This window comes from Aphis gossypii, chromosome 1, assembly GCF_020184175.1.
Source record: "Aphis gossypii isolate Hap1 chromosome 1, ASM2018417v2, whole genome shotgun sequence".
Lineage (NCBI taxonomy): Eukaryota > Metazoa > Arthropoda > Insecta > Hemiptera > Aphididae > Aphis > Aphis gossypii.
Window position 1 is genome coordinate 86,281,953 of NC_065530.1, and position 14,658 is coordinate 86,296,610.

Here is a 14,658-nt window from a genome sequence, read left to right on the forward strand (position 1 = left end):
ACTGATAGAAAATATCATTTAATAATTAAACATAAAAACCTGGATCATTATCTTATAATATCTTTACCTATGGCTAATTCTAATAGTCATGTTTTTTTATTTATTTATCACTAAACAAGTACAATATAAGCGTTATATAAAAAAAAGGTCATATGATGTCCTGTACTCCTGTCCTGGTTTGGGGAATTCAAAATCTGGGAACTATACTTATGAGGGACCTTACATTAAATTTTCAAGGTTCATAACCAAGCAAAAAACTTTATCAACAAAAAAAAACCCGAAAAAGTCAAATATGAATTAAGTATTGAAATATTTTGAAAATTATACCAGAAAATAAACAGAAAATACTAATAATAAAAATGTTGTGAAAACTTCAAGTATGTAGGTACAGTTATTTGTATTTTCTATTGGGTAAGTACAACAACAAAAACAAAGTAAACAAACAACATAATCAATTTTTTTAAAAACTGATTTATCGTAAAAGTTCCAGCTTGACTTATTATTTTTTTTCCAGTTATACTACTAAAAAGTACAGACATTTATAACAATAAAACGTGGGCTGGTCCATTTTTCTTCTAATATTTTTTTGAACTAAAATGATATTCATTTCCCTACAAATATTAAAATATTTATACAACACAAAATCAATTTGGTCTAGTAATCTAGACAATTATAATTAGTAAAACAATTATACATTAGTCTAATAATTCTTTTCTTTTATAAATGAATATTTATTTCATAGAAATATCCTATAATTATATAAAAAAAATAGAACTGTTAATAATTAATAGGCAATAATTATTTATTTTTTAGAAATACTTATAGCTAAAAATTATTAGAGAAAAATGGCTACAGCCAGATTTTAAAAATACCAAATTAGATCTAATACCAGAAATCATACTTAAATTTGAAAATCCAAGCATTTTTACCACCCCCAAAAGGAATGAGTGATGATATACAAATAAAAAAAACATATTATATCATTGTAAAATTAATTCATTTATCAAAAATGAAATTCAATTCTATGTATAATTTTTATATATTATAAATAATTACATATTTATATAGTTTACATGATTGCATAATAAATTTCTGTATATAATTTTTATAAATTAAATTATTATATGTACAATATACCTACACAGTATGGATTTATTAATGAACATGTTTTTGGTTCAGTTGTTAATCCTTCATAAAAAAAAATTGTTGTACATTATAGATACTGTATTTGTATTTGTTTGTTTTAATTATAAATGATTAAAATATAGAAATCTTTTATAATAAAAACATCAAAATATTATAAATCATTACTATAGCCTATAGGTTGAATATTTTAATAAAGAATTATTATTCAATTAATTATTGTATTAATTTATAGGTAGGTAGATGTGTAATGTAGGTAACTAATACAAATTGATAAGTAATTATACACAATTTTCAATAAATAATAATTTATATAATACCAATATAATTTTAGTAGTGTTTATGATTAATAGATGACTAGTAAAATTATTACTTATTTAAAAAGTAGATTAATAATAATTATAAATGATTTCCTAAAATACCTACTATTAAAAATGCATTGAGGTTACATGTAAATTATACATGTTACTAGCTAACAAAGTATTATTTAAAAAAAGGTGTATTTATTATGAGACTATACTTTTTGGAACTAATATAGAATAGAATTTAAAATTAAAATACTCAATTCTAATCAAAATACAAATTGTGGTCAATAGCATTAATTAAATAATGATAATAAAGTTTTAAGTTCAGTATAAGAAAATTTAATCAAAACTATTTTATGTTTATTACACAAACATTAAGCTTTAAAATCGTGTAATTGATTATTAGTTGAATTGCTTATGCTTTTAGTGGACATTTCAACTGTGTCTTTATTTTTTACATTGGAGCTAGTTCTAGAGACTGTGCTATTGGTGGTTCTAGTAGATACATTAGATGTCTTAAAAAGTTGAAACTGCGGACAAAGCTTTTTGTTTAATAAATTTAATACACGTTTTTTACATACAAAAATTAAAAAAATCAACACTCCTTGCAAAGAGTTCCCGATGTCTGTGACGTACCATAAAAATTCAGAACCATCCGAACCTGATGCCCATGATATAATTTCTGCTAACCAATTGACACCCATGACAATGAATAATTTCAAATACAACATAAATCTGAAACACAATACATTTCTATTTCAAATATTGTTTGATCAATTAATTTAATAAATTTATATTACCAATATTTTTTTCAAATTCATTAGGTCAAATTTCATAATTTTTATTGCTAGGTATCAAAATATATAACTAACAATTTTATATAATATAAATATATAATGGTCACAATACCAATGTTAATAATATAGAAAAAAATTTATTTTTCAGTGCTTACCTTTGTTTTTCGTGGTCTACATTTTTTTGGCTTTCAGATCCTCTGAGTACTTCAGCATCCCTCATATGCTTGATAATCATTATTGCCGTGTGTATAAACATCAATAGATTACTAAATAATAGAGTACCGATAGGACCATAAAAATATAACAGCGTGGCTGAATTTGCTAAAATATAAATTCATAAATAATTAAATAACATGATACGTTTGGATATATTTTTAATTAAAATTTTATAATTCTGTATAATTTTAAAATTCGAGTTCTAATTCGATAGAGGTATTCTATTAAGCCATTTAGGTACTCGTTTTTATTTTATTTTAGTATCTGTTAAAAAAAATACGTATGAATTTGTTAATGCCAAGAGTATCATATTGTACGTAATATTTTTCAAGACGAGTAAACGAAAATATTTACGATTAAAGCTTATATCGTATTTTATTTTGAAACCAGAAAAAAGAATGTTAAAATAAGTTATTATCATACAACAATTGAAAAAAAGTAGGTCAGCGCATTTTGGTGGTGGATGTTTGACCGTCGTCCCTTCGGTCCTCGGACAGGAGATACTGTAATTTTATTGTAGGTATTCCGGTATTCGATTTGAATGCAATATGATTCCGTTCTATAAAAAACGATTCTGAGCGGACGAGGGGATCTTTTTTATTTAATTTTATTCGTTTCTATGGTGATAAACAAAGCCGTAATTATTTTATATTACCTACAATAGATTATAGAACAGTCGTCCCGTCCGCCCTAAGTAGGTACTCACACTAGTCACACTAATAATAATTTACGGCTAACACAAAGTTACAGGTGGCGACGAAAAGATAAGAAATCGCCTAAATATTTCACCTTAAATAATAGTCATTAAGAGCCACTTTTTAGAAAGTAATATAAAATGTTCATACATAACCTTATAAGTGATAACTAGTAATTTCTTAAATATTATTAAAACTTCAATCAAGAACTTTTGTACAGAATTCAACCTTATTTAAATAAAAACAACTTTCATGAAAAATACTTACAACCAAACCAACAACTCTTATATCCGAATCCTGGACGAATTGCGTCAGATAGTAAATATGGAAATTGCTCCATACCAAATGTAATTATTGAAATGAATGTGGTACAACCCCACGCATATATGGAATAGACAATAAATTTTTTTGCTTCATGTTCTTTTATATTTCCTCTTAATGGTCTAAATCCACTGAAAATTAAATATATGAATAAATTAAATTATTTAAAAATTCTACTTAGATATTTTAATATTTATAATCTAAACATTGTTTTTTGCAGTATATATAAATGCCTATTCTTAATTAATATCGAGTTTAATACATTATTATATCTTGTTTTTTCGAGATTGAAAATATTGATTAAGTTGATCAAAAAATGTAAAACATAATATTCTAATACAAAATGTTTTTATTTTACTTCTATTTCATTAGTATGTAGGTACTTTAAATTTGAATGATATCTATTCTCTATAACGTACAAACTAAAATACAACTTATAATGTACACAGGTTCCCATGAAAAAATTAACATTTTAATAAACAGAATTGTTTATAATACCTACATCTACATTAATTTTTAGGTTAATTAATTTTTTTACAATATTTATAGGTATATATAATAATATAGTATAAATATTCAAGGGCGTTGGGGAACGGGGTATGCCTTCTGCTATTATGGAAGTATTATTGCTGGAACTCTATTAAGTTAATAATATATGTACATTGTACATGTTTTTACTTTGTAATTGCAAATATACTCAATGTACTCTTTTATTGAACGTGTTTCGAATTTAGATAACATCTGACCAACAATGACATAATATGTGCATAATGAACTGGCTTCCATTTAAATAGTAGTATATTAAATACAATGTAATAATTAATTCTATATTTCTAGAGAATCTATTTCGAATAATCAAAATTAACTAGGTACGTATCAATACATAAAACCATAATACAACATTTTTAATTTGTCCTTTTGATTATTGAAATGAATGTAATTATTGCATATCAAATCAAAAATCTATTTAATTGTTAATAGCTAATAATGTTAATATCATTAATCATTAATTTTATTCAATTACTAAAAATAAAATATTTTATTGTGATACACAGTACCGATATACACAATTATAATTATACATTATATTATATAAAAACTATATTTCTATTTGCTAGATATCAATTGGAAAATAAAAGAGCGTTTTGTTTTCTATTTACAGAGAAAATTGTGATCTTTACGAATAATATATTAGTAGTAAATCATATGTCTGTAGTCTGTACTCATTAAACATTATATTAAGTAATTATTATAATAAACTGATTAGGTGTAGGTAAAGCAATATAATATCGAAGAGATAGTAAAAGTAAACTTTTACTGTATCCAAATTCAAATTCCAAGTATTACTACATATTGTTGATTTCTCTGCCAACGCTTTAGCTCACTTGCCAAAATTGAATGAATAATAAATAAATAATGTGTATAGTATAATAGTATATGCATTTGGTTGATGCATAGTAAAAATAATTAAACGATTACGATAAAGGAATTTTTTGTGAATTTTTCACTTTCTTAACAATCAATGAAGTAAATATTAATTTTAAGAATTAAAACGTAAATTTCATAATTTATACTAGACACACAATTATGTTGGTTAATTTAGATTAAATAAGCGTACACTGGTAAAAAATCCTTCTCTCTTCCCCCTAAAAAAAAAATAATAAAAACATTTAATTTGTATTTTATTGTTATTAATGAATTATTTAGATTTTATTCGGGGATAATAAAAACACGTACGTCGTATACAATATATATAAAAAAAAAATTAAAATATAGAATGGTATGATTAGTGCAAGTTGTTTACGAAATACAGAGAACTGTCGACTAAACCAAATAATTTATATCGTAAATGTTATCATAGATTAAAAACAAATTAATTTTCGGTCATATGTTGTTCTAATAATGTGTAAAATATTTTACAGTTTACAACAAGAACATCGTCATATCAACTGACAGAATCATCACCGTGGTTGTGCATTCTTTATTAAAAAAATATATTGGTAAATTCGGACATTTTTTAACGCTGACAACTACAACAACCAAAGTTAAGTTTTTGATTATTTCAATTATTTTGGTTATCTATAACTATAGCCTATTAACCTATTATGATATTAAAATATATAAATTTATTAATTATTTATGTCTTTATATTATAAGATCTATAAAATCTAAATAACATAAAAATACAAACGGAGATAAAGTTATTTATTAGCAGTTGTCTGAAAGATTTCAGACCAGTATTCGTCAATACCTACCAATTAATATACTATATTATTTTATTTACCTGAAAGTCCACCATAAATCAAAACACATAACATTAAGCCAGAAAAAACTTGCCAAAAACGAGAATTGAACGGTATACGCTGAAACAAAGAAAAACCAAATTTCATTGATAATATATATAATTCACCAAGTAGGCTCATTCATTTTTTGAATAATTTATTTAAAATTTAAAATCTTAAAAGACAAATACTTAAAGACCATATTTTCAAATCCTTGAGATTTTTTTTACTACTTAAGCTTTAAGGCGCTGTGTGGTGATATAAACTAAAAACCTAGCATTTTTCTTATTTAGTGAATATTTTCTTTGAAAACGTTGACGCATCTAATGCAAATATGAATTAGTTGTTTACCAGTACTTACTAATCTTTTTACTAAGGATGATAATCTTAAATAATTGTTTTACAACATTATATAAAATATATATACAGGGTAGGTAATAATCATAGATAATAAAAGAATGGATAGGCCACCAGGCCTTATCGCACGGGCAAGAACATTATTTTACTTTGAGGTTACAAAGGGTTTTATCTATTATCAAAATACCAAAATTGCAGCAATATTTATATATATATAGCTATATAAATAAATGATAATACCCCTTGCTAAAGTGAGAGCACTATATAAAAGCAGTCTGTCTCTCATCCACATTCCGGCCCGCAAACCCCTATGTTGTTAATATAGGAATGGCCTATCCATTCTTTTATTATCTATGGTAATAATGGATACTAGGACCACTTTTACAAATTATATATAGTTGACGACGCTTATTGGATTTACTTTGGGAGATAACCATTTGAGTCCTTTAACCGAATGAATCAATAAGGCGAATGATCCTACATTTTTTTAAAAATTAAAACTTATTTACTTAAAAATATTTATTGATGTGTATGAATGCAATTAAAAATAAAATAAAATAATATGTAGGTACCTAGTATATTTAAACTCTTTTAATTTTTTGATAAAAACTCATCTAGGGTTGATTGGATTTTCCCTTCTTTGGCCAACTTCATTATCACATTTTTGTAGGATTTATGTTACTCGAATACGTCAAAATCGCTAACGTAAAAGCAACCGTACAGGTACCGTCATACATCGCATTCATAGTATGTTTATTATCATATTTATATAATATGTACATACTCTTTTTGTTTATATAATTTTCAAATGACCCTATTAACCGGCGTGTGAGTCGAATATACGATTCTTTTGCTGTGTATTAGTATATGTGCAAATCAGGACAATATTATAGCCGTTTTGAGTTTAATAGGCAAATGAGTCAATTGACCGTGATGAGCCCAATAAGCATTAAGCGGCGTCCACTGTATTTATACAGTATATTATATTATTATACTACGTGCAATGTTGATAATAATTAATATTAATTACCAAAAATAATCAAATCACAATAGCCCATGTATATCTTCTAATCCTACAATAATGGACCTACATTATCCTTAGTATACCAAGTTAAATAATTAAATAACTATTTGTTATAATTTTGATACGTTAACATTTTTCGAAAAATTATCTACTAAATAATTTTCAGTTGAAAAGAGAAGTTTTCATTTGAAAAACAGAACTCTGAAGAACACTCTTTAAGCAGTATAAAATATTTCAAGAATTTGAAACTGTGGTCTTAGGTTATAATTAAAAATTCCAAAAATTGGATTTTGAAAACTGCATTATTTCTATAGGTATACATATTAAAATTGTATGTGATTAAATTAAATATTGTACAATTCAAACAATAATTATTTCATTAGTTTCTAAAAATTAATTTAGTGTTTTATTTTAAAAACGTGCGTAATATACCTACACATAATTATTCATTCGAGACGGCAACAAATAACAATTATTACTATACACGTATGCAACAAGTGTACCAAAATTGTGTGGAAATACAATATGTACGGATTTTCACTCCTTAAGCGACAGGTTGACTGAACCAATTGGTATTATCATTAAATCTGAGTATATATTTCATATATGTGTTAATGCAGATATATGACCAACTGCGAGAATAAAACGAAGGGAAACAGATGAACAATTAATACATTTAAACCAAAATTTAAGTAAAATACATAATTCAATAAATTATACATTTAAAATATTCAATCGAGCATTTTCCCCACCTAAATTAGATTAAAGATTGCAATTTGCAGGAACATCTTGATTTTATTGTACAGGTTTATTTGTTTGTGCTATAACAGCTTCGACAAGAAGGAAACAACGTAATTTGTACAAAGCAATTTTCATTTTGCTTTAATCATTAGTTGTTTAGTGTCAAAACGTCAACTACCCACAACTCATAGTTCATACATATTATAAATTTAAATTTTTAACACAATTTTGTCACGATAATTTATTGTTAAAAAACCATTAGGATTTTAATTAGACTTTTTAAAATTGTATTTCTATTATTTTTTATTATTTATGCGAAATTTAGTTAGGCTTAAAAAAATACTAAAAAATATATTTACATAAATTAGTATACGGCATATTTTAATTTAAGAACTAGAAATGTTTGGCTTTGCGTATTCCAGTAGTTTTATATTAACTTTTGTTGTACCTATCACACATTTTAAAGTAAAATTGGTCATTGTTATTTTTCATAACAAAAAATTAATTTATTATATAATATAATATATATATAAATACATTAGTTAAAATAAAATAAACAATTTAAGTGCATTTTGAAAATAAACTGAAAATCATTTTATTGTTGTCAAACGGTTAATGATGATATGTAGGTACCTCGTATTACTGTATTAGACCTTGGTGTACATGGAGCTTTAAACTATTGTTTTAAACAAAAACAAAAACAACTATAATAGCCTTAACATTTTCACACCTTAATATTTAAGTTCCCAGAAAGCTACTATTTTCTGTCTGATTTTTAGTTTCAACTAAAAAATATATATATTATCAAGATAATATTAAAATAATGATTTAAAATTAAAATTGTACAGGCTAATAACCAATATTTTAGATCTTAGATTTAATTCACATTAATTGAACAAAAAACACAAATAACTATAACTGTTAATATAGAACTAAAGAAATATAAGTTAAATTTTGTATACAATAATTTATCTTAACTTGATCGTATACTTTGATTCATTTATTAAAGATTCGAAGTTATTATTAGTAGCTATTTTTACATATATTTTAAGTATGTTTTTGGATAAAATAGGCACATGTTATTTAATAAATCGTATTTATATAATATATTTAAATATAGATTATAGTTTAGGCAGCTCATAGTCATCTTTATAATTTTCCTAAAACCTATGATATTAAAACAGATGAAAGTGCTAATGAATTTTTCCTTATTAATAAATGATATAAGTGGATTTTTCAGCCATAAAATGTCATTTAATTCAATTTAAGTATATATTATTATTATATTATATGCTTGTCCGAGTATTATTTTATCACCATATTATGTTAAAATTATTATTGCATATTTGCGTGTTACGATAATATTTTAATATAATTTATATTGTTGTAGGTATGTAATATGTATGTATTTATACTGGGCTTAGGACAGTTATATTATTATGTATTAATGGTAGTTTACTGTGTTAGCCGATAGTAGTAAATATGACTTATAATGTGTGTTTTTAAATTATTTTAATGAATAAATTATTTAATATATTTACTGATTGTATTTATATGATAAATTAAAAATGATAACGCATTAGTATAAAAATATACTTCAGATATATACATAATATACATATTATTTTCATTATAAAATTAAAGTATACAATATATATTATAAATAGGTATATTTACTTACCTAAAAAAATGCACCATTCTTTAACAACACTATTAGTAATGAATTGAACAACTATAAGACTGGTGTATGCAATTGATAGTGTTGCTACATGACACATTAGAGACTTTCCATGCAAATTTCGTAAGTCTTTTATAAGAGCATAAACTAGGAACGTTGAAAACAAAAATGGTAGCGATAGCATCATGCCGATCGTATAAAATATATTTGCGCCATCTTCTAAGCTCTCAACTTTTTCTGGAGAACAAACAACTGCTAAAATTTGATAATTTAATTCGGAAAATTGTTCCAAACAAAATCGATCTGGTTTAGCAATAATAGATCCCGATTCATTCAGTAACCATCCCGTTTTAGTTACTTGAAAATTATCATTTTTTTTCGCCGATGGAACTAATCTATATTTTTTACCACATGCCAGTTTTCCATGGACTATATGAAACAGGTCCATCTTATGTACATCCACTGTCCCGTTTGCATTCACAAATGTCGGAACCTATAATATAAACTAAATTAGTTCTTAAATCTAGAGATCATTTCTAAATTTAATTCAAATTGTTTATGCAAGTGTAACATTAAAAAAAAATCGACTTTTGAATAATATGATTGGGCGTCAACGAATACAAGCGCAGAACCATTAATCACCTATTAATCCCAATAAGATATATTCAACCGGATATAGACGATATATAGTAACAATAATTAAGACCAGAAGGATCCTATGTGAATGCCCTGTGTAGGATATATACATGCCACTGAAAGTAAAATGACTAAAAATAACTGATTTGTAAAAACCAGATGGCCGATATAAAGAAACCCTAGATATAACCAATTAACCGTGACCGTGTGGCGAGTACTTCAAGTCTGTGTTTTATAGAAATAATTAACTATCCAACTAAGAACTTTAAAAAGATGATGAATGAGAACATAGGAAGACTTAACAACGGAAAACACTTACATGACTTATAAGTTATAATAAGCCAAACATGAAAAATAGTTATTATAATATTATATCATAAAAAAAATAATATAGGTATAATAGGTATATCCTATAAGTCTATAATCTATACCGAGAACTGTATATATATTATATATTATAATATTATAAACCTATAAAATAAATATAATATTAAATAATATCTTTATTATATTTTAATTGAAGATTTCATTAGTTTATGCATAAATATATTTATAATTTAAATTTATTTCGTAGATTCTAAGGAGGACATAATCAATTGTTTTTGTTTATTAAACTGTATTGTTTAGTATAAAACTATTTTTTATTTTTCTATAATTTTTACGGTTTAAATAAACCAAACATTTGTATGATGAATTTATTAATCAATGTTGGCGAGTTGAATAGAATTAATATTCAATTAATCTCGAAAAAAAAAATATTATGAATGAATATAAATATAAAACTATGTGTTTAGTACCTACGCATACAATCTAGCAGAACTATAATTATATACAAGCATTAGCTGATCTTTATTTTTATTTAAAGTTGGTATATTATTAAATATTATTCATTGATTCAGCACGTTCATTCTCGTTTATTTTTACTATGTTAAGCTGTTTTGTTATTTCTCATAATCATAAATAACTTAAAAATGAATATTCGTTAATCTCATGTAACAAATTTTTCTTATCGTTTCTATAGCTAGTCGTAAACTCGTAACTATTAAAAAAGTAAATTTGCATATATATATAGATATTTTAGACTATCCTCATGAATTATGAGTTATGACTAAAGTGTATAATTATATAATTATGTTTTAAGTATAGGTCATAGGTATCAATGTATCATAAACATAATTATTCAATGTTTAATATTTTCGAAGCCCCGTAAAATTCAACGGTAATTTTGAACACATAGTCCAAAATGAAATGTAAATTAACTGTACCAATGTATTGAAGAATTATACCCATCCAACTATTGAGTCGATTAACCTCTAAAATGTGTTAACTATTATAATGAACATAAAAACAAAACATTTTTGTTGAAAATGTTCTTAGAAAACAAATGGCTTAAATTAAAAATTGTGGTAAAGTATAGTTTCTGATAAGGGATTATAACTTATATTAGTATATTAGTATATTAGTATTGTACCTATGCAATAGAATGTTTATAAATACAAAGGTTAGGTTAGGTAAATATAAATCAAGGACAAAATAAGGCACAATATTATTGAATATTTATTTAGATATTGTACTATTGTTATTTGTTCCTAATTTTTAAAAATCTAATTTGGTACACATTTGTTGCGTAATATATTCAGCTATGTCAATTAATATCTGGTTACATTTCTGAGCTAAACCGATGTTGGTTATTATTAATATCAACGAACAGACGTGTAAAGTACTAACTATATAGATATAGAAAATACATTGTGTCTCGAACCTTCCATGTAATACACAACACACAAAATATTGAAGTATGCCTATAACCTGTAGGTAAGTGGTTAAAAATGTAAATGTATTGAAACTGTTTGATGCATTTACACCGTATAGATACGCTAAATTATCTTTTAGTTTTCATAAATTACATAATATTAAGTTGTTTACGTAAATTAATCGTATATCAATGGTTGGACCATAATTATTATTATATTAGTAAACTACACCTAAGTAAAATTTTCAACAGAGACGTCAAAATAGATTATTACAAATTATGTATGGCAATATGGTTATTAATTTATTATGAATAGCTTATACGAAAAAAGATAATTTTCAATATCGCTAGGACAGAATTGTCGTCAATATAAATGGGTTTAATCCAAATTTTATCGCACAAAGAGTAACACATTAATTTAACCGGCCGGATTTATGATATAGGTACATTTATATCAGTCTCAGTGTACACGTATTATGTATTGTTATTTGTTGGAGATTCCCGCAATTTACAAAACAAATCGATTTTTGCAATATTTTAGCCGGCGAGGTCTAGACTTGTAAATAATAATAATATAATTTATATAATATTTATATAATATTATGATGAAACACCCATGTGGGAAACACGCAGTAATCAGAATGCGCAAAATGTAGAAAGCCACGACCAAACTGGTTTCGATGACATTTAAGCAGCCACGATGTACAGTAATATTATAATAATAAATAATAATTATACATATTATATTTTATTTATGTTATTATATGATGTTATTAGCAAAATAATATCCTAAATAGCCGACGGCTTTGTAGCAGTTAGGTATTCTCTTGCAACACTAAGCCGGACTATGTAGTGGGTGCTGCCCGTCAATTTGTGATGCTCCATCGCCTTCTTTCTATTGGATTCGAATTCTACGCCGGGAATAATTCGGTCTTTAGACATAACCGGAAGTAATAGATATCGTACGGAAAAATTAAATTTTTCCAAGTAAGTCACATAAAAATAGAAAATTTCCCATGTTTTTTATTATTTTAAAACAATCCGTTCGTTTAGCAAGCGATCTACAAACTTCAGTGGACGGTCCGAGGTATATACATAGGATAGTTAGACTATCCAGTCCACCTAGCCCGGCACTGAGGAGGATATCCCCAATTCAATTGACGAAATAAGTTTTTTGATAGAAACTTACTATTTGCTATTGATTTTCCGAAGACGTACGATATAATATTATGGGATTGCATATTTAGTCTATCAGGCACATCGCTATCAGCTAACGCATGGAATAATAAACGGTTTTGTTTTTGCGACTTGGAACAGAGACGACAGCGTTAAGTATTTGGAGTATTTGGACTCCAAGACCATACAAGTGAAAAGAAGTTTAACAAGTATCGAAAAGCAACTAGAGATGAATAATTTATTCATCTAATTCAAAACCATAATCTAACTATATTTGTACACAAGTCTTAACTCATCTTATGATAAAGAGACAAACGAGGAAACAAGTCTTAAGGTACCCAATACAAGTTAAATAATTAAGTATATAAGTCAAATAAAGATAAGTACATGAGTTTATAAAAAAAAAAATGCTTTAATTTGTTTGAAAAAAATAAAAGTTTGATAATCATATTGTATTGTAATCATAATTCATAAAATGAAAATATAAGAATATTTGAGGGGAGGGTTATTTTTGTATTCAGGTAATGTAACTTCAACATATTATGTATACAACAGGAAAAACAAAAACTATAATATGTACCCACTAATCACTATTCTACAATGGAAAAATGTTTATCTTATAAATGAAATACATTGTTTTTATTTAAGAAAATTTAAAGATTTCTACTATCTATATCTAGTATATCTTTATAGGGAGGGGTACAAAATGATACCTTTGCCCCATCTAAAATTTCAGGGGGGTCAAGTACTCAAGTGCCTTCCTGCAATATTAAGGCATTTCGTTTTATGGAAACTATTCAAATGTCTAGGTAGTACAACAAAAAAAAAAATACATTTCCGGAAGGACCCACACCCAATATAATATTATACGGCCCAAAAATAAGAAATCTTATTTGGTCGTCTCGCATTAAGTAATTATTAGGGTTTTAACCGATTACAAAGCCTCTACCTACCTCAAACTTGGCGATTTTGTCCGACGCGTTCAGTGGCGTGCATTTCGAATTCACGTACGCGGCGTTCGGAGCGCAACACTTTCGGACACACGGTCCTATTTCGCACGTGCACAGGACGAAACCGACTCCCGGAACCGAACGGTACGCAGCCGGTGTATACGATTTTTCCGGTTGTCCGGCCCACAGGACGTCGTTCATCAGGTGAGCGTTTTCGGGCGCCGGTTGGGAAACGTTCATCGGACACCGTTCGTCGGCAAAGGTCGCGGCCCGCAGCAGGAGCAACGTCGGTAGCCACGCGAACGGGCGACCCATCTCGCGTAAGTGCGCGTCCTACGCGACAAGAGACGATTTTTATAACGTCGACGGCGGAAACGGAGAAAAACGGAACGACGAAAACTGTAAATAGTACGACGACGAATGTGACGTTTCGTCGGGCAAACGTGTCGGTCGACAGTGACGCGCGCGAAACGACTGTGCCCGTGCGCCGTGCCCGTTGAGAGCATTCGCAGAGACTGCGGACCGCGGCCGAGGACGGAAACCGTCGGGCGTGTGTGCAAACGATACGCGTTGACGTTACGATA

At 26.8% G+C, this 14,658-nt stretch overlaps 1 protein-coding gene across 1 annotated transcript; it reads right to left on the minus strand.

Annotated features, from left to right (window-relative positions):
* Positions 1-1,764: 1,764 nt before the first annotated feature.
* On the minus strand, positions 1,765-14,658 carry LOC114132601 (G-protein coupled receptor Mth2-like). The gene is made up of 6 exons (XM_027998115.2): positions 14,078-14,658; positions 9,563-10,052; positions 5,762-5,840; positions 3,424-3,608; positions 2,401-2,566; positions 1,765-2,183 (listed from the first exon to the last, which is right to left on the minus strand). Exons 1-6 carry the CDS (start codon positions 14,387-14,389, stop codon positions 1,823-1,825), a joined length of 1,593 nt encoding a protein of 530 aa, XP_027853916.1. The 5' UTR covers positions 14,390-14,658; the 3' UTR covers positions 1,765-1,822.